Source organism: Strongylocentrotus purpuratus, unplaced genomic scaffold (assembly GCF_000002235.5).
Source record: "Strongylocentrotus purpuratus isolate Spur 01 unplaced genomic scaffold, Spur_5.0 spur5_scaffold_10, whole genome shotgun sequence".
Lineage (NCBI taxonomy): Eukaryota > Metazoa > Echinodermata > Echinoidea > Camarodonta > Strongylocentrotidae > Strongylocentrotus > Strongylocentrotus purpuratus.
Genome location: NW_022145595.1, coordinates 8,917,230 through 8,938,185, shown reverse-complemented (window position 1 = coordinate 8,938,185; position 20,956 = coordinate 8,917,230). Strand labels below are relative to the sequence as shown.

General features: G+C 43.6%; 2 protein-coding genes across 2 annotated transcripts in view; one reads left to right on the top strand and one right to left on the bottom strand.

The window, feature by feature from the left end:
• Nucleotides 1–14,414, bottom strand: part of LOC105443215 (inhibitor of nuclear factor kappa-B kinase subunit alpha-like) — a 56,067-nt gene extending 41,653 nt beyond the window's left edge. Inside the window, exon 1 of the mRNA XM_030979394.1 lies at nt 14,249–14,414. The gene's annotated coding sequence lies outside the window, so the exon portion shown is untranslated. The remainder of the gene's footprint in view (nt 1–14,248) is intronic.
• Nucleotides 14,415–18,914: 4,500 nt separating this feature from the next.
• Nucleotides 18,915–20,956, top strand: part of LOC105440382 (uncharacterized protein K02A2.6-like) — a 3,243-nt gene continuing 1,201 nt past the window's right edge. The window contains exon 1 of the mRNA XM_011670433.1: nt 18,915–20,956. This exon is cut by the window's right edge and continues 1,201 nt beyond it. Coding sequence (XP_011668735.1) covers nt 18,915–20,956 — 2,042 coding nt within the window.

Sequence of the window (20,956 nt, the reverse complement as noted above, 5' to 3'; positions counted from 1 at the left end):
AATCGTACTCGAATAGTTGCCAACTGTGCGGGTACTCTAGCATTCGACTATTTGTCGCAGCCCTACTGCCTACTACTATTCACTTGTACATGAACATGCATTTGTATTGGGAGATCCCCCTTTCACCCTTGTGAGATCATTAACCACGATAGCATAAGGGACTTACTGAGATTGACCTGGATTCCATCTTTATCTTTCAGAAATCCACAAAAAAAATCAAAGAGAAATGTACTGGCCTCCTATGTACAAGGCCATGCATCTGAATTAGGAGATCCCCCTTTCACCCCTGTGAGGTCATTACCAAAGATAACCTTAAGGACTTTCTGAGATTGACGTGAATTCCATCTAGATTGGCATAGATTCCATTTTAGTCTCTCAAGAATTTTAAAAACAATGAACACACAAAACAAAATAAGACCAAAAAGGAAAAAGAAGTAGATACTGATCATGGTAGTAGGCATGGAGAAATATACTTGCTCCTATGTACACAATAATGAACATGGAACTGTTATGCATTCCTCAACATAGTCCATCCAGATGAAGACAAAAACAGGCGCGTAGCCAGGGGGGCGGTGGGGGCAGAGAGAGAGAAAGAAGAAAGGAAGAGGACGTAGGAAGAAAAGGGATTAAGAGTCGAGAACGGTACAAAGAATCGTCTTCCTTCCTTCTCAAATAACTTAATGAAACGTCAAAGCTTCCGCGGGAGGGGGGCAAACTGAATTCAAACAATGATTAATAGTCGAGAATGGTACAATGAATCGTCTTCTTTCTTTAATAATTTAGTGAAACGTCAGAGCTTCCGCGCTACGCGGGAGGAAGGGGAACTTCAAACAAGGATTAAGAGTCGAGAACGGTACAACGAATCGTCTTCTAAAAATTAAAAGAAACGTCAGTAGAAATTGAATTTAGACAAGGATTAAGAGCTGAGAACGGTACAACGAATCGCCTTCTTTCTCTAGTAATCTAATGAAACGTCAAAGCTTTCCTCCCTCCCTGCACCCACCCCCCTAGGGAGCGCGCTATGCGCGCTCTGTGATTTGCACGCTTTGCGTGGTCACTACCGCCCCCCCTAAAATAAAATCCTGGCTACGCTCTTGGACAAAAAGGCATTTGTGAGCACACACAAGACAAACACAGACACACACACAACAATACACAGAGTATATCCATAGGCCTAGACAAGGGTGTGTCAATGATGTAATGGGGGAATCCCCTCTCCACCCTAATGTGAGGTCAGTGCACAAGATAATATAAAGGACTTTCTGAGATTGACCTAGATTCAATCTTGATTGGCATAAATTCCATATTAGTCTTTCATGAATAAAAAACAAAACAAAATGAGACCAAAAAGGAAAAAAGAAATAAAGACTGAGAAATATATACTTGCTCCTACATGAGCTGAGAACGGTACAACGAATCGCCTTCTTTCTCTAGTAATCTAATGAAATGTCAAAGCTTTCCCCCCTCCCTGCATCCACCCCCCTAGGAAGCGCTACGCGCGCTCTGTAAGTGATTCGCATGCTTTGCGTGCTCACTACCGCCCCCCTAAAATGAAATCATGGCTACGCTCTTGGACAAAAAGGCATTTGTGAGCACACACAAGACAAACACAGACACACACACAACAACACACAGAGTATATCCATAGGCCTAGACAAGGGTGTGTCAATGATGTAATGGGGGAATCCCCTCTCCACCCTAATGTGAGGTCAGTGCACAAGATAATATAAAGGACTTTCTGAGATTGACCTAGATTCAATCTTGATTGGCATAAATTCCATCTTAGTCTTTCATGAATAAAAAACAAAACAAAATGAGACCAAAAAGGAAAAAAGAAATAAAGACTGAGAAATATATACTTGCTCCTACATGTACATACAGTATACAGTAGGCCTATACACAATGATGAACATGCAACTGTAATGCATTCCTCAACATACATTGTAGTCCATCCGGATGAAGACAAAGAATAAAAGGCCTTCGTGAGCACACACAAGACACACACACACACACATACTATATGCTATATACATAGGCCTAGACTAGGGTGCGGCAATGATGTAATGGGGGAATCCCCCCTCCACCCTAATGTATTCATTCTTAATATAACCTAAGGGACTTTCTGAGATTGACCTAGGTTCCACGTCTCATATACAAGCTATGCATCTGTGCCTTTTTTCCCTCCTCAATAAATTCAATATGACATTGACATCTTCATGTACATGTACATGTACATTTTCTCAATTACACACTACTTTCAAAACAAAGTGAATTACAGGCATTTTAAATTTATAGCTGATTTCGCTACAAAGTAAATCAGAAATTGTAAATAATATCTGGTACATGGTTTATCCAAAAGTAATTATTTGAGTAATTTTTATGATAATCTTGTAAATTAGCACAAAATAATAAATAGGCAAGGCGCCGCCTTTTGTGAAAGATCAGGAAGGCCGGTCATAAGGAGACGGATAGGAGGTGCAGTGGTCTCGTAACTGGGAGGTCTTTGGTGCACCAATGCCCTTTGGTAAGGATTAATCCTCATTACCAAGTTCTTGGACAGGACTTATAGATTTATATTTCATTCCATTTCATTTAATCATGTTTATCATATATATTGAGAAGAAAATATTATTAAGGAAATATTAAGAGAAAAGTGATTACAACTTTCATTTATTGGCAAAATATTCAGAGATGAATGGAATGCCAATAAAATATAAAATAATAACTTGACAATAATAATTAGAAAACAACGTGAGTCAAAACTAGCATATTCTCAGAACAAATACTGATCATCTAAATTATATGAATTTATATATTTAGAGTCTTGAACGAATGCTTACTTATATGAATTAGAACAGGTTTAAGTATGATGTGATTTGACATGAAACTTTAAGACCACAACATCAAATAAAATTTACCAGTACCCAGATTGAGAGTGCCTATCGTTTGACTTGATCGGCCCTCTAATATCATATCAATTATTGCTCAATTAGCACACGCACGTAATACACTATGCAAGGGCTACCGCGTGTTATGAAATTTTGATTTTAAAAAATTTGGTTTTACATAGTGAAGTAAAACTGGGTGGTTAATCCTAAATGCCATTTTACAACAATAGTCATAGACCAACACATGTTTTGCGACAGTATATATTGCATCAAGGAGATAAAGATCGGAAGAGCACAGCTCACCGAGGAATGTGCAAAGTATTTCTACATGTATGCCACACAATAGTTTCATGTCCAGATTGCTAGCACTAAATAAATAATATATCCCCCTAAACTGTATCATATTTTCACATTATCAACTAGAACTTAGAAGTAGTAACTCCGACGTGGAGATACCATACTAATACATACCCAAAATTAAGTAAATATTCATCAAATGTCCAGATAAAGGTCATGATTTAAAAGTTGATATGTTTGTTACGTGTTTCGTGTCAATTTTCTTGTCTTTTTGCTAAAAACAAAGACTTATAATATGCATTTTCTCACAGGATTCACGGCAAACTGCAGCACAATACAATTGCATATCGTACCGACAGTGGGGTGCGGGCGCGCGCGTGTGTTCAGTTAGCGAACATAAACTAAGATTACAGTCGCTAACTTTACACACGCGCCCCCGCACCTGACGATCGGGACGGTATGTACATGTAAGTCCTCGTCTGTAGGAAAAATACTCGTAAAAAGATAAGAAAATTGACATGAAACAGATATTAACAAACATAGAGACTTTTAACGTCTTCCTATGCAAGCTCTGGAGCTCCGTCGCCAAAGCTGTCAGAGCTCCCTGGAGTTATAGATCAACGTAGTTCTTCCTTACAGGTGAAATTCAAAGAAGATCACAAATATGTCAATTAATGTATCACTAGAAACTGGTAAGCTAACAGATGGCCATCGGACAGGTTTTAGGTCAACTACATATCGGGTGATTTATAAAAATACAAATACAACCACCTCCATAGCAGCTGGGATATACGAGAGATTCGTCGGAAAAAATAACGATGTTTTTAATGACGTCACTATATGGACCAACACTGCCCAAGCAGACGACATCCCATAGAGAATGAACATAATTGCAAAGCTATTATTTCTCAAATTATAATGAGTTTAGTGTATATAAATGTAATGGCATGTCAAAGCATTCAAAAGGGGACATGACCCGATTCTGATAACTAAAATCTTTTGCTTGTAAATACACAGGATAGGGGTTAATTAACAATCAAAGAAACCAGACTTTCAAATTGAAAAACCCCCGGAATGATATTAAGGACAGCATTTGTTCCCTCTTGAAACGCCGAACATAACCCGGTGTGTGCAGCTGAATATACAATGGCGTCTTATTTTGTTTACAAGCGACAGATTCCTTTATTTTTGTATCGCTGCATTTGTCATCAAAATAAAGCCATGCACGGGGTTTAGAGTAAGGCAATAGATAATATATTTAGCCTGGCGGTAGTGAAATAAGAGAAGATGAAAACACAGGCACTGAAAATGTGTGAGATGTCATGGGACATCGTCTGCTTGTGCAAGTCATGTCCATACTGTGATCTCACACATCTCAGCAGCGTTCGGAGAGCTCTTCAGGTGCTATGCCGGAGCTGCATTTAAGCCTTTTGTGATTTGTAATAATTGTAGTGACGGAGCGGAATATGACTTACTGGGCCTAAATCTTAACTATAATTACATAACTAACTATAATAAGGATTTATCCTACCATAGGCTGTATACTATACTGCTTGAAGTCTGTCTCAAGAAGCGCTTGAAGTGTTGCTCGTTGAGTGGAGCTCCACCGTCGCTAGTAGTAGTAGACCGAAGAGACAGAAGAGACGGGCAATCAACAGTGTTTGTCGCGTGCAGTCTCAGGTTCAATCTAACGTTCCCAGTGATAAGCACGCCCGCGGAAACTACCGCGGGTGTCGCCTGATGCGGGACTTACGCGCATAAGCCGCCAGAGCCGTAGTGGCTCAGGCTGAATCACTACATTATTCCCCACTTAATGAGTTTTAAAGCCTACTTCTAACTTAAACTAAACTAAAACTAACTTAAAACTACTCCCGTACCGCAGTGCGGGGTCACGCCGTTCCCGCTGGTGGATGGGTCAAGGACCCTCCTTGCCAGCACCGGTGAAGTCTTGGCCTTTCCAGAGGGCGGGCGCCTTTGTCATACCTTAATATATACTGTATTCCGAAATTTGGTACGGGGAATGTTATGTAAAAAAACATGTGTATAGAGACCGAACAATCTCAGATGTAAGAATAGAGCATAGTAAAATGCACTGTATAATGTAAAATGCACTGTATTCCACAATTTGGTATATTTAAGTACTAAATAGGATTCAAGTCCCGGAAATGTCCCAGGGATCAAGAACAGAAAGAAACAGAAATATACCAGTTAACCCTTACCGTGCCGGTGTCACGTGTAAATGACAAAGAATAGCAGTCCTGGCACGGGCGTAAGGGATTAACGGGGGCATTACAGGCATAGAGAAACAGAAATATACCAGTTAACCCTTACCGTGCCGGTTATACATATTACATAATGACAAATTGCAAAACGTCCCGGCACAGGCATAAGGGATTAACCGGGGCATTACATTAAATTCCCAAGGTGACCGAGCATGAAAGTGTGAGTGATCAACATAAACGATGAATGGCAATAAGTGTGCAGAAAAGGGGAAGAGCCCAATGGCTCCCCATTCCCCAAGTGCAGTTTGGATGGTACAATGTCCAGAAACTGGGCAATCCCACATGAGAGCCAAACGGCTCCCTACAGGCAGTCCAAACGGTGCATATAAGAAGTATTAGAATGATAAGAGCAGATCACTGAAATCAGATGGAAAATGATATAGAAGGTGAAAACACTTCAACAAAATAAGATTACATTTTCTGGGCCACTCGGCACCCGGGGGCACAATAGCCACTACCGGCAAGTTCCTGATATCATTCAGGGCACCCAGGCCCACAACACCATCAAGCAAATCCAAAAGGCTCTTGTTGATCCAGAGGAATTACTCCAGAGGAATTACTCCCCCAAAACAAAAGCCGGCCGTTTTATGGCCTCGAACACACATGGGTGCTCTGTCTCCCTGTGGAAAGAATGCTTCCTAGTCAGCTCTTAAAGCGGAGCAGCTAATTCAGCATAGATAACTCTGCTAACCGAAGCAGAAACTTTTCAGTTTTATTTAATTGTTATCCATTCAGTTTAAAAACATCAACACTTAAAGTTCAGGAACTCAGAATGGACGATTTACAATGAAATTAAACAGTGTAAACAAAAGTGAACTAAAATATATATATTTAAGACAAACATGTTATTTCCCAGGAACAGGAACCGGCACCATGTCCTCGCGGACGAGCCGTTGTGAATGGCTTTGATAATGAACCATAATATATATACTTAACATGTTATTTCCCCCGATCAAACACGATCCGAGGAATCCAAAATGGGAGCCTGCGGGTGGGCTGGAAAAGGGAAAGGTCCTTACTCTGGAGCCCTGGACTCCCAACAACCTTACATCCTACCCGCTTCCCACTAGAAGGAGGCACCATGGCCGTCCTAGCGACTACCTGGACAAAGGGACCGACCGAAGAGTCAGGCGGGTCACTAACATTATTTACCTTGACAAAGGGACCGACCGAAGAGTCAGGCGGGTCACTAACATTAACTACCTTGTCCAAGGGACCGACCGAAGAGTCAGGTGGGTCACTAACATTAACTACCTTGTCCAAGGGACCGACCGAAGAGTCAGGCGGGTCACTAACTACATTAACTACCCCAGTATTTACCGATTGTAGGCCTCTCGATTTCCAGATCGGAGATCGGCCTCGCTCTCCGACCCCTCCAGGTTTTCCGGAACACCAGTAGCCACGGGAGATAGAGGGCGGGCATTGGAAAGCATAGAAAACTCCAAAGACTTAACAGTCTTCAGTATTTCTTCTAGCATACAATCGGTATTGTACGCATGCGTCTTAAGACTGGCGACTTCCTCTTTTAAATAGCCAATGTCATTCCTGGCCTGAACTTCAAAAGGCGTTGTGACCTTCCCCCGGTCCTCCACAGGAGCCAGACGGGGAACATCTTGACCTTCGGAAACTGTTGGGGAACGATTTAGGGGATGGGGTTGCCTCTGATGATAAATTACCGTATCATACCTGTCCACCTCCTGATCGTACATGCAAGTCTGCTGCACCTGCTGCCGAGAAGCCGAATACGTACGGCGAGCCTCGCTCCCATAAACAACACGTTGGGTATGTTGCGCCCACCTGATGGCTTCCAGGGCCTCCTCGACGGACTTCGGGCGCGTATTGAGAGCTGTTAAACCCGCCGCCTTATCCGTACAACCCTGGCATAACTGCAATACCATTTGAGTGCCGTCACCCCGTTGGTCCCACCCAAAAGCTTCAAAGGACAAAGCTTGGAGCCGATCGGACCACCCAAGGAGAGACTCCTCCGGGAGTTGGCGAGCCGTTCGAAATTCGGCTATGGCCTCCTCCGGGAATCGGGTAGCCCCAAACCGACGCCCCATCGCTGTTAACATATGGTAATAAGAATTAGTGCCCATATCCCTAAGGTTCGAAAAACAATCTGAGGCCGACCCCTCCAAACACCAGCCTAGCGCATCCAAACACTCGCTTGGACTCCACTGACACGATACAGCATAACTGGTGAACTTCCTGAGAAAGGAATGCCAACTTGTTCGCCCATCGTAATTAAGTGACCTCGGCAGACGGGGGTCATAACCGGCTTCAAATCAGCAACGATTATATAACCAAATGATAAAATTAAATACACATACAATCTTTCCTTCTTGCTTACTTAATAATACCCTACTTAGTTTCCTAATAGCTTACTAAGTGCCTGACAGGTAAATACTGAAACCCTAAACCTCACTGAAAAACACCGCGGAATTATCTCCACGGTGAACAGCTTCAGCGAGCGGGCCAAAACTAAACCCTACTAAGTAACACTAAAGGACTACACTTAAACCGGCAATATACCTCACCGAAAAACACCGCGGAACTATCTCCACGGTATAATGCTCGGCGAGATGGCCGTACAATATTAGTAATGATGAAATGAAGATGAAATTAAATACCACCCACGATTTAACCCAAAATCCACAGATATCCAAAACAAGACTGACAGTCAAAAATCCCACTTAGGTACCTACCCAATCCTTCCTTCTTGCTTACTTACTAACGTACGTAGTTCCTTCAAGGAAAATACTTCTTGCTTAGACTACTTAGTTTCTTAAAGGAAAATACTTGCTTACTTACTTAGTTTCTTACTTAGTTTCTTACAGGAAAGACCTATTGCCTACTTAAAAAGTAAGAACTTACTTAGTTTCTTTCCAAAATCTTACTTAGTTTCTTTCATAATCTTACTTAGTTTCTTACTAAAAAATTCCTACTTAAACAACCCTATACCCATAGTATACCTCACCGAAAAAACACCGCGGAATTATCTCCACGGTAATAATACCTCGGCGAGAGGGTTGAAACTAAATTAATTATACTCCTACTCACTAATTCTACTCCTACTTAAACAACCCTATACCCATAGTAAACCTCACCGAAAAAACACCGTGGAATTATCTCCACGGTAATAATACTTCGGCAAGAGGGTTGAAACTAGTCTAAATAGAGCCTACCCCTACTTACTAAGTTCTACTTAACCGACCCTATACCTCACCGAAAAAGAACACCGTGGAATTATCCCCACAGTATAAAAACTCTGGCGAGAGGATCAAAACTACGAGCACGACAAAAAACGGCTGTACAACTAGTCTAGTGAGTAGAAAAAAAAACGAGCAAATTTAAGTACAAAAACCGACCGAAACCGATGTCAAAATCGAAATACGGCCGTAAAAATACCAACGAGTCCCTAAAAAACTATCCTACAACCCTAAGTAGACAAGAAATGAAAAAATATGAGCTTATAAGGCCCTACGAAAAAAGTTCCAAAAATAAAAAATCCCTTCAACACACGAGTCAACGTATCCAAGATGGCGGCTCGGACATGTGTGCGACCACAAAAAATTATCCCCAAAACACCGAAATGAGTACCCAAAAATCGGAATACAGCACTGAAAAAACTCTACGAGTCCCTAAAATACTAATCTACAGCACCAATCAACTACAAATGAGGAATAAACTAGCTTACAAGGCCCTACGAATGAAATTACAAAAATAGAAAATCCCTTCAACACACGAGTGAATACCGACAAAGATGGCGGCTCAAAAACGTGCGCGATAAAAAAACTAGCCCGAACAGGTCCGGATAAAAAATTAGCGATTACGCCATTGTAGTGACGGAGCGGAATATAACTTACTGGGCCTAAATCTTAACTATAATTACATAACCGACTATAATAAGGATTTATCCTACCATAGGCTGTATACTATACTGCTTGAAGTCTGTCTCAAGAAGCGCTTGAAGTGTTGCTCGTTGAGTGGAGCTCCACCGTCGCTAGTAGTAGTAGACCGAAGAGACAGAAGAGACGGGCAATCAACAGTGTTTGTCGCGTGCAGTCTCAGGTTCAATCTAACGTTCCCAGTGATAAGCACGCCCGCGGAAACTACCGCGGGTGTCGCCTAATGCGGGACTTACGCGCATAAGCCGCCAGAGCCGTAGTGGCTCAGGCTGAATCACTACATTATTCCCACTTAATGAGTTTTAAAGCCTACTTCTAACTTAAACTAAACTAAAACTAACTTAAAACTACTCCCGTACCGCAGTGCGGGGTCACGCCGTTCCCGCTGGTGGATGGGTCAAGGACCCTCCTTGCCAGCACCGGTGAAGTCTTGGCCTTTCCAGAGGGCGGGCGCCTTTGTCATACCTTAATATATACTGTATTCCGAAATTTGGTACGGGGAATGTTATGTAAAAAAACATGTGTATAGAGACCGAACAATCTCAGATGTAAGAATAGAGCATAGTAAAATGCACTGTATAATGTAAAATGCACTGTATTCCACAATTTGGTATATTTAAGTACTAAATAGGATTCAAGTCCCGGAAATGTCCCAGGGATCAAGAACAGAAAGAAACAGAAATATACCAGTTAACCCTTACCGTGCCGGTGTCACGTGTAAATGACAAAGAATAGCAGTCCTGGCACGGGCGTAAGGGATTAACGGGGGCATTACAGGCATAGAGAAACAGAAATATACCAGTTAACCCTTACCGTGCCGGTTATACATATTACATAATGACAAATTGCAAAACGTCCCGGCACAGGCATAAGGGATTAACCGGGGCATTACATTAAATTCCCAAGGTGACCGAGCATGAAAGTGTGAGTGATCAACATAAACGATGAATGGCAATAAGTGTGCAGAAAAGGGGAAGAGCCCAATGGCTCCCCATTCCCCAAGTGCAGTTTGGATGGTACAATGTCCAGAAACTGGGCAATCCCACATGAGAGCCAAACGGCTCCCTACAGGCAGTCCAAACGGTGCATATAAGAAGTATTAGAATGATAAGAGCAGATCACTGAAATCAGATGGAAAATGATATAGAAGGTGAAAACACTTCAACAAAATAAGATTACATTTTCTGGGCCACTCGGCACCCGGGGGCACAATAGCCACTACCGGCAAGTTCCTGATATCATTCAGGGCACCCAGGCCCACAACACCATCAAGCAAATCCAAAAGGCTCTTGTTGATCCAGAGGAATTACTCCAGAGGAATTACTCCCCCAAAACAAAAGCCGGCCGTTTTATGGCCTCGAACACACATGGGTGCTCTGTCTCCCTGTGGAAAGAATGCTTCCTAGTCAGCTCTTAAAGCGGAGCAGCTAATTCAGCATAGATAACTCTGCTAACCGAAGCAGAAACTTTTCAGTTTTATTTAATTGTTATCCATTCAGTTTAAAAACATCAACACTTAAAGTTCAGGAACTCAGAATGGACGATTTACAATGAAATTAAACAGTGTAAACAAAAGTGAACTAAAATATATATATTTAAGACAAACATGTTATTTCCCAGGAACAGGAACCGGCACCATGTCCTCGCGGACGAGCCGTTGTGAATGGCTTTGATAATGAACCATAATATATATACTTAACATGTTATTTCCCCCGATCAAACACGATCCGAGGAATCCAAAATGGGAGCCTGCGGGTGGGCTGGAAAAGGGAAAGGTCCTTACTCTGGAGCCCTGGACTCCCAACAACCTTACATCCTACCCGCTTCCCACTAGAAGGAGGCACCATGGCCGTCCTAGCGACTACCTGGACAAAGGGACCGACCGAAGAGTCAGGCGGGTCACTAACATTATTTACCTTGACAAAGGGACCGACCGAAGAGTCAGGCGGGTCACTAACATTAACTACCTTGTCCAAGGGACCGACCGAAGAGTCAGGTGGGTCACTAACATTAACTACCTTGTCCAAGGGACCGACCGAAGAGTCAGGCGGGTCACTAACTACATTAACTACCCCAGTATTTACCGATTGTAGGCCTCTCGATTTCCAGATCGGAGATCGGCCTCGCTCTCCGACCCCTCCAGGTTTTCCGGAACACCAGTAGCCACGGGAGATAGAGGGCGGGCATTGGAAAGCATAGAAAACTCCAAAGACTTAACAGTCTTCAGTATTTCTTCTAGCATACAATCGGTATTGTACGCATGCGTCTTAAGACTGGCGACTTCCTCTTTTAAATAGCCAATGTCATTCCTGGCCTGAACTTCAAAAGGCGTTGTGACCTTCCCCCGGTCCTCCACAGGAGCCAGACGGGGAACATCTTGACCTTCGGAAACTGTTGGGGAACGATTTAGGGGATGGGGTTGCCTCTGATGATAAATTACCGTATCATACCTGTCCACCTCCTGATCGTACATGCAAGTCTGCTGCACCTGCTGCCGAGAAGCCGAATACGTACGGCGAGCCTCGCTCCCATAAACAACACGTTGGGTATGTTGCGCCCACCTGATGGCTTCCAGGGCCTCCTCGACGGACTTCGGGCGCGTATTGAGAGCTGTTAAACCCGCCGCCTTATCCGTACAACCCTGGCATAACTGCAATACCATTTGAGTGCCGTCACCCCGTTGGTCCCACCCAAAAGCTTCAAAGGACAAAGCTTGGAGCCGATCGGACCACCCAAGGAGAGACTCCTCCGGGAGTTGGCGAGCCGTTCGAAATTCGGCTATGGCCTCCTCCGGGAATCGGGTAGCCCCAAACCGACGCCCCATCGCTGTTAACATATGGTAATAAGAATTAGTGCCCATATCCCTAAGGTTCGAAAAACAATCTGAGGCCGACCCCTCCAAACACCAGCCTAGCGCATCCAAACACTCGCTTGGACTCCACTGACACGATACAGCATAACTGGTGAACTTCCTGAGAAAGGAATGCCAACTTGTTCGCCCATCGTAATTAAGTGACCTCGGCAGACGGGGGGGCCAATCCCGGCGCCCCTGCGACCGGTACTCTCCCTGACCCCCAGGTGAGGATTCCCTGGGAGGATACTGAATGTCAGGTCGGGATTCCCCAGAAGGGGGATATACATAATCCCGACGTGGGGGTTCCCTGGAAAGCGGACCACAATTACTAGAAGGGGATTCTCTAGACGGGGGATAATAATAATCCCTACGGGGGGGTTCCCTGGAAGATGGACCATGATTATTAGGAGGGAAATCCCTAGAAGAGGGATAATCCCTACGTGGGGGTTCCCTGGAGGGTACACTGCTATCATCCCTAAGCCGATAGTCGGCGGAGGGCCCGGCTGGGGAGGGCGCAGACCCGGATATAGGCCCAGCTGGGCCTTCACCCGAAAATGGGGGGTACACTGTATGCCCATAAGGAACGGGACCCGGACTCTGGACAGACTGGGTTTGTGCAGTCAAGGTAATTTGCCCAGTCCCCTCCCCCACCCCCTGTGCCTGCTCAGCCTGATCCACCCGATAAGGCTCAAAATCAAATAAATGTACCAGCTCCTTGGCTTCATGGAGACGGGGACACTGCAAAAATAACTCCTCAGTTAAACTCCCACATTGCTCCCTCCAACTAAAAATCTTGTGGGACTTAGTTCTATCCACAACGGCCAGATTGGAAATCTATTGGGGTTTCCCCGCGCAGGTTCGAATCCTGCCGATTACGCCATTGTAGTGACGGAGCGGAATATGACTTACTGGGCCTAAATCTTAACTATAATTACATAACTAACTATAATAAGGATTTATCCTACCATAGGCTGTATACTATACTGCTTGAAGTCTGTCTCAAGAAGCGCTTGAAGTGTTGCTCGTTGAGTGGAGCTCCACCGTCGCTAGTAGTAGTAGACCGAAGAGACAGAAGAGACGGGCAATCAACAGTGTTTGTCGCGTGCAGTCTCAGGTTCAATCTAACGTTCCCAGTGATAAGCACGCCCGCGGAAACTACCGCGGGTGTCGCCTAATGCGGGACTTACGCGCATAAGCCGCCAGAGCCGTAGTGGCTCAGGCTGAATCACTACATAATCATTGCTTCGAATGTTTCCAAGCATTGAATTTTGATAACCTTGTCGAATCAAAGTTTCAACTTTGCAATAATGAAAATAGTTTTTAAAATCAATGAATATCTACTTTAAGGCCAGCCTAGGGCTAGGCGAGGTCAAATTTTTTGTCAGATTCAGGTGAAAATTGCTACCAAGACAAGGGTTACCGTCTACGCGTCTGTATGCGGAAAGCTGGCGAAGGTTGACCAATTTCATTTTCATAAAGAAATCGACGATACCGGATAGTCCTCAGCCTGGACTGTTTCTGTGTTGCATGCCTAATCAGCTAAGAAAATAACACACCCTCAACGCTCAACCGGAGACAGTACTTGCCTCTCATTTCATTTGCCTCTCATTGAGTCATTCTCTACCCAGTTTTAAGGTTTGTTTTGCCTTTTTTAATTGAGGGGGTGGGTGTGGAGAGACACCACAGACAGCACTCTGTGTGGGATGCAAGTAAGGGAGGACATATATGATTGAAGAATAACAAATATATGAAAACGAACAGAATCTGGACTAGATACCAGACGGTTATTTATTGCGAATTTATAATCAATCAAGGTGAATCTGATAGCTGAGCAGAGGTGGAGGCACGGCGCGGCGAAGGGGATGGTCCCCCGAGCTGAGCCATGGAAAGCGAGAACTCGTCTCTACATCTGGCGAGAAATATAGCTATCTCTCAAGTCACCTAGTAGCCTAGACCTTCTAGGCGAGTAGAATCTAAATTAAAATAAGACACTCAAATTGTGATTGAAATTATATTTACCTATTTGATCTCCACGTCGTTAGGCCTGGCCTGGCTTACACCACTTCAAAGTTGTAAAAGCTAACGTTGAGCAAGGCCGAGGGTGGTGGTTTCCATTAAAAACGAAACACAACATTGCTCCTTCATTTTCCTCAGCTACTTTGCACACCCGTGTTCGCAGCTATATCCAAAGTTCAAGCGACGCACATGTAAATGTCAATGTTGGATATACCGAGGTACCCGGAAGTGTTTTTTCCCGCTGACTTGAAGACTTTTTATGATCAAATTATAAGTTTTTGTTTGATTATTATTTTGTGTGTGCGCGTGTGTGCATGAGAAAACTATCTCCTCGGATGATAATACCTCGTCTGATCAAGATAAATCGGGGGCTCAAGGCCTCCCCAGATCGACCCTCTCTAGAATGAATACCAAAATGATGTTGGCTCATTATAAAATTCTTTGGAATTATTTGAATAATTTTATATAATTTCTCAAGATATAATTTTTATCATAAAAACCAGAGGCAGCCCTCCCGGGGGCAGGGGGAAGTGCCCCCCCACACTTTGTAGTTACCCCCAAACTTGGAGGCCCAAGTGTCCCTTTTAACATAGGACAAGTGCCCCTTCCCCATGATGCACCTTTTCATTTTCATAAGTGCACCCCCCCCCCCCCCATTTATTTCATAGGATCCCCTTCACTTTCTCATAAATATCCCTTTTCACCTCTAATGTACCTATTAAAATCTGATAAGTGTCCCTATCCTTTCTCATAAGTGCCCTTTTTAATCTCTGGAAATTGTCCCTTTTCAGGTACGAGAAGTACCCCTTACCACCTCTGAGAAGTGCCCCCTTCACCTCTGATAATTGCTCCTAATCAAATTTGACAGGTACACGTTTTACTTTGATAAGTGCCTCTGTTCCTTTGTAATAATTTCCCCCTTCTCCTTCTGATAGGTTCCCATTTTCCTTCTGAAAAGTATCCCTTTTACTTTTTGTAAGTGCCTCTTTTCAGGTCCGATAAATTCCCCTTTTCACCTGTGATATTTTTGCCCTTTTAGACTTTGACTCGTGCCCTTTTCCCTTTCTCTATGGCATCGTTTAACAATGTTAAATCTGAGATGCGTGGCCCTACGTGTAATCACTAATCAGTGTCTGTGATATGATGTAATATTGAAGCCCTAACAAAATTGCGCTTTCATGAAGTGCCTCAAGTACTTTGAGTGACCGGTTTTACCATGTTCACTTCCCCCAATAGACTTTAGTGTTATAAAAACCGTAAGAAAGCGCAAAACTTGATTTCGATTTCAAGTCATATCTTGATTTTGTAGATATTGTAGATTTTTTGTGTGAATTCGGTATATAAAACTCAGTGTTATTTAGGGCACGTACACGTATGCCTTTTCCCTCCCTTTGCAAGTACCCCCTATCTCAGGACGTACTGCCAACATGTCACTGAACCCACTTTATATCGGGCTTTTCCTACCTTAGAGACCCCCTAAATCCGGACCACTGCTCAATGTACCCCCACTCTATTTTATAACCCGGCCTTTGACAAAATTCAGGAGTCAAAAGAGAGAAAGAGAGAGAGGGAGAGAGAGAGAGAGAGAGAGAGAGAGAGAGACACCCCCTTTTTAATATTTTATAACCCCCTTTTTAAATTTCCCAGGAATCCAAAGAGAGAGAGAGAGAGAAAAAAAAAGAAAAAAAACTTTTAAAAGAAATCTCTGGGTGATAAGTCAAATACACCCCCCTTTTTTAAAACCCTTTTTTCTTTTTTACAATTCTCGGGTCGAAGTTTGTCGCGCGAAAAGTATTCCTTTTATACCGGAGATTTGGGGAGCACGAATGCGTTGGCTGGGCTGTGAATAATCACTTGGATTGAGAACAGTTGATTTAATCCAGCAACGTTTCAAAGGGATATATTATAATATCGGTGAAATTGTACTTATGACGGTCTCGTTTTCAAAACGCTGCCAAGATAGCTTTGGAAAATTAGCACTCGAATGTTTTAGCAGTTTTTAGATACGCGTGTCGCTCACACAGAGCTCGTCTAATTTCCTCCCATCTCCCTGAGGCAACCAACTAAATTGCAGAATTATGAAAAATATATTTTGAAAAATCAAAATAAATTATATGGGGAGGGGGGGGGGCAAGATTATGTGGATGACATGTTTATAAAAGTGATTTGTGGTACGGTTAGACTCATTCGTACAAGAGGAAAATATCGGTCTAGATCTATTTAAAAGAAAAATATGAGCTGTACCTTAATTTCCTTGAACATCATCTTTTTACTTGGAGTTTGTTCGTCCGTTGTTCATTTTCTTGTTTATTTATTTATTTGGTTTTTTTTGTTAGTTTGACATTACAACAATTAATCTTCTTTGACGATCATTATGTTAGAGTGATGAATATTAGTAGGCACCCTAAACATTAATTTTAAAGCTATATTTTTTCATAATCCAGGGGCATTTTGAAGTAACCTCAACAAATACCCGGGAACAAATCCATCCTTCATGGTGACACCAAGCTATCACATGATAATTAGACCATCAATCATCGCTCATGTTCAATAATCAGTATAATTGAAAACATTTGACGAAACTGTTTAACCAAATACCGCGCCAAAACAAAATCCGCAGTTTGCAGCTGTTGTGTTTGTAGACCGAAAATGTCTGTCTCTTTCGTTCGTTTGCCTCTTATTTGGGTGGGGTCGGCGTCTCTCTTTAGAGACAGAAACATGACAGCAGACCCTATGGCCGGCTTCTGTTTCTAAAGAAAGGAGCTGACCCTATATTAAGAGGCTAACGAATTAACAAAAGAGACAGAAAGTTTCTGTCTATCGTGCTTGGGGTATTCCCCGACATGCATCCAGGCGCGGATCCAGGATTTCTTAGGGGGGGGGGGGCCCAAATTTGAAATTTTGCGAGCCAAATATTGGTACGTAATGGTGACCAACAGTGACATAATGCGGGGGGGGGGGGGGTCGGTGCAGGGAGGGGCGAGTTTCCCCCTCCCTCTGTGGGAATATCTAATAACGTCTTTATACAAGACTATATATTTGCAACGTTGAAACGACGACACGAAGTGAAAGTAAAACATAACCAAATCGTACTACCCTTTTGTGTCGATTCTCCTTTTGTCGTCTGAATAATACTACATGGTGGCAGCAGTGGGATAAGTGAAGAACCATGGAAAGTTCTCGTCTACCATTGCCAGAAAGCTTTGATAAAGTTGCAGGCTTAAATCAAGCAGAACAATGGCCAAAATGGTCACGGCGGTTCGAGAGATATCGCGTCGCATCGGGCCTCGCATCCAAGCCAGACAGTGAGCAGGTTAGTACGCTACTCTATGCTATGGGTGAATGTGCCGATGATATTATCGTGTCTCTCAATGTGAAAGAGGAGACAGCAAAGTATGATGACGTGATCGCAACATTGAAGAAGTATTTCAATGTACGGAAAAACATTATTGTTGAAAGGGCAAAATTCAACAAACGAACACAACGCCCGGGAGAAAGTGTGGACACATTTATCAATGATTTGTACAGGCTAGCAGAGGACTGTGACTACGATAGACTTAAGGAGGGCTTGATAAGAGACAGAATTGTAGTTGGGGTGCTTGATGACTCCCTATCTGATCAACTACAGTCTAGAGAAGACCTAACTCTCTCAAAAGCAGTTCAATTGAGTAGAGTAAAGTACCCGGTTTTCGGCCACTTAAGACAAAATCCTATTTATTGGACTCTTTACTTCCTATTTATTATCATTTCTTGTTCAAATCATGAAGCAAATATTATTATTATTTAAACAAAAAAAGAATCCCCAAAAAAAATCACGAATTGCCATGACAATATTCATTTCAATTTTCACTGTTTTGGAGCCGGTTATCGGCCGAGCGTTTCAGTTTACGGCCGCATGTACAAAGTCAATAGGAAGCGCTCGCGCGCGCCGTGCGTTTGTGCGCTGATGTATAGCACAAGCGGGCGGAGCAGGTATCCCACGCCGGAGCTCCCGGGTGCTCGCCTGACCGAATACAGGCACAGCGGTGATCGGAAGTTGGAATCTAAATTAGACGGACATATCGTGTGTGCGTCGCGGTGTGCGGCTGCATTGATTTAATACATGCGATGAGATACTTTTGAGCTTGCGACCAGCACAAAATCGGGCTCTATATCTGAAAAATACTTGAAATAAAGCTCATTTTATGGTACCCATATTTCTTACATACACGCGTAAGAAACTCGATTTTTCAGATTTGGGTAGCGGGACCGCCGATTACATCGCTAAAATGTGATATTTTAGGATATATTTTTCATTGCAAATGTGGTTCTTCAGTGACACTGGCATGGTATGGTATGTGTGGGATATGTGTTATGCTATTATGCGATGTATTTTAAAGTGATTTTACCATGTATCCAACCAATTGGCCGAAAACCGGAGCTGACCGATTACCGGGTACTTTACTCTAGACAGTCAGAAGCCCGGAAACAAAACAAGTCTGTTGTGAGGGGAGGTGCAGAGAGTGAGAGCCCTAACTCGGCCGTAAACTACGTAAGGCCTAAGAGCAAGGGAACGTACTCGAAGAAAACATCTCAAACTCCGCAGGGTAACTGTAAGTGGTGTGGAAGGCAGAATCATGCACGTGCCAGCTGTCCCGCAAAAGATGCAAAGTGCCATCAATGTGGAAAGATGGGCCACTTCCAGTCTGTGTGTCAAGCCAAACAACCAGAACAGGGAAAACAAGAGGCAGCAAAGCTAAAATGGAAAGCTCGAGTCAGCGAAGTAGATGATTTCGATGACATTGATGTCCCCTTCCTTGGTGAAGTCAGCGAGAACGATCAGACGTACTGGAGTTCATCGATCCTCGTTGATGGGAATGAAACACACTTCAAGTTAGACACAGGAGCAGCCGTTACTGTGTTGTCTGATTCCACTCCATGGCTGAATAAACACATCATGAGACCAACAACCAAGAGGTTACGTGGTCCAGGAAGTACAGTCCTGACTGTAATAGGACAAATGACATCAACTCTCAGGCATAGAGATAAACAGATCAAGGAGACTCTCTATGTGGTCAAAGATCAGGAGTCTTCATTGCTGAGTAGGAAAGCGTGTAGAACCTTGAATCTAGTCCGCAGAGTGGAGGAAGTCGATTCTTGTGATGATGAAACTGCAAACTTCAAGGCTGAGTTCCCTCAACTTTTCACTGGTTTGGGGAAACTGAAGACAGCATACCACATCACGTTAACTTCAGATGCCAAGCCGATGTGCCTGTATACAGCCAGGAAAGTTCCTCATCCGCTTCTACCGAAGGTGAAGAAAGAACTAGAGTCCATGTTGGAGCAAAATGTGATCTCAAAAGTGACTGAGCCGACAAAGTGGTGTTCGGGGATGGTTCCAGTGTTGAAGCCCAGTGGTTCAGTGAGAATTTGTGTAGACCTTACATCTCTCAACAAGGCAGTTGAACGAGAGATTCATCCGATGTCTTCAGTCGATGAAAGTCTAGCAAAACTGGGAAAGAGCACAATCTTCACAAAACTGGACGCCAACAGCGGGTTTTGGCAAATTCCATTGGAGGATGAGTCAAAGCTACTGACAACCTTTGTCACTCCATTTGGGAGATTTTGCTTCAACCGATTGCCGTTCGGGATAACGTCAGCGCCAGAAGTCTTCCAGAGAGCGATGTCCACTATCCTCGAAGGACTTGACGGCGTGATTTGTCACATGGATGATGTGCTAGTCCATGGTGCAACACAAACAGAACATGACATCAGAGTACGAGCTGTTCTACAACGTCTGCAGGAAGCAGGTATCACACTAAATCAGGGAAAGTGTGAATTCTCCAAACAGAGTGTGAAGTTCTTAGGGCACTTCATCGACGACACTGGTGTCAAGGTCGATCCGAGCAAAACAAGAGCTATTCGAGATTTTCCAGTTCCTCGAAGCGTGAAAGAGCTACAGAGGTTCATGGGAATGGTGAACCAGGTGGGAAAGTTTCTCCCAGGATTAGCTGAGATCAACGAGCCCCTTCGTCAACTCCTGAAGAAAGACAATGTGTGGTGTTGGGGAGAAGCGCAGCAGAGATCTTTCACACAGATCAAAGAGATGATGGTCTCGACAGCAGTCTTAGCTCATTATGATCCAGAACTGCCAACAGTCATTGCAGCAGATGCATCCGGGACTGGAATGGGTGCAATCCTGTATCAAGTGCAGACTGATGGAAATCGTAGACCAGTGTGCTATGCATCTCGATCGCTTACCGAGACTGAGCAGAGGTATGCAGTGATTGAAAAAGAGGCACTGGCAGCTACTTGGGCGTGCGAGAGGTTCTCCGAGTATGTACTTGGTCTTCATTTCGAGGTGGAAACTGACCACAAGCCATTGGTCACACTTCTAAACTCGAAAGAACTTGTGAAAATGCCTCCACGACTCCAACGCTTCAGAATTAGAATGATGAGATTTGATGCAGAGACATTGTATGTTCCAGGAAAACAGCAGACATCCGCTGACGCCTTGTCACGAGCGCCAGTAGAGAGGCCAGGAATGGATGATGTCAACTTCGTAGATGAGGTTGAATCATATGCATCAACATCAGCCATCAACCTCCCAGTGACAATGCAGAGATTTGAGGAAATCAGAAATGCACAAAAAGCAGATGAAGTATGTGCAAAAATCAGAGACTACTGCGTTCAAGGATGGCCAGACTACATGCCACATAACCCGATCCTCAA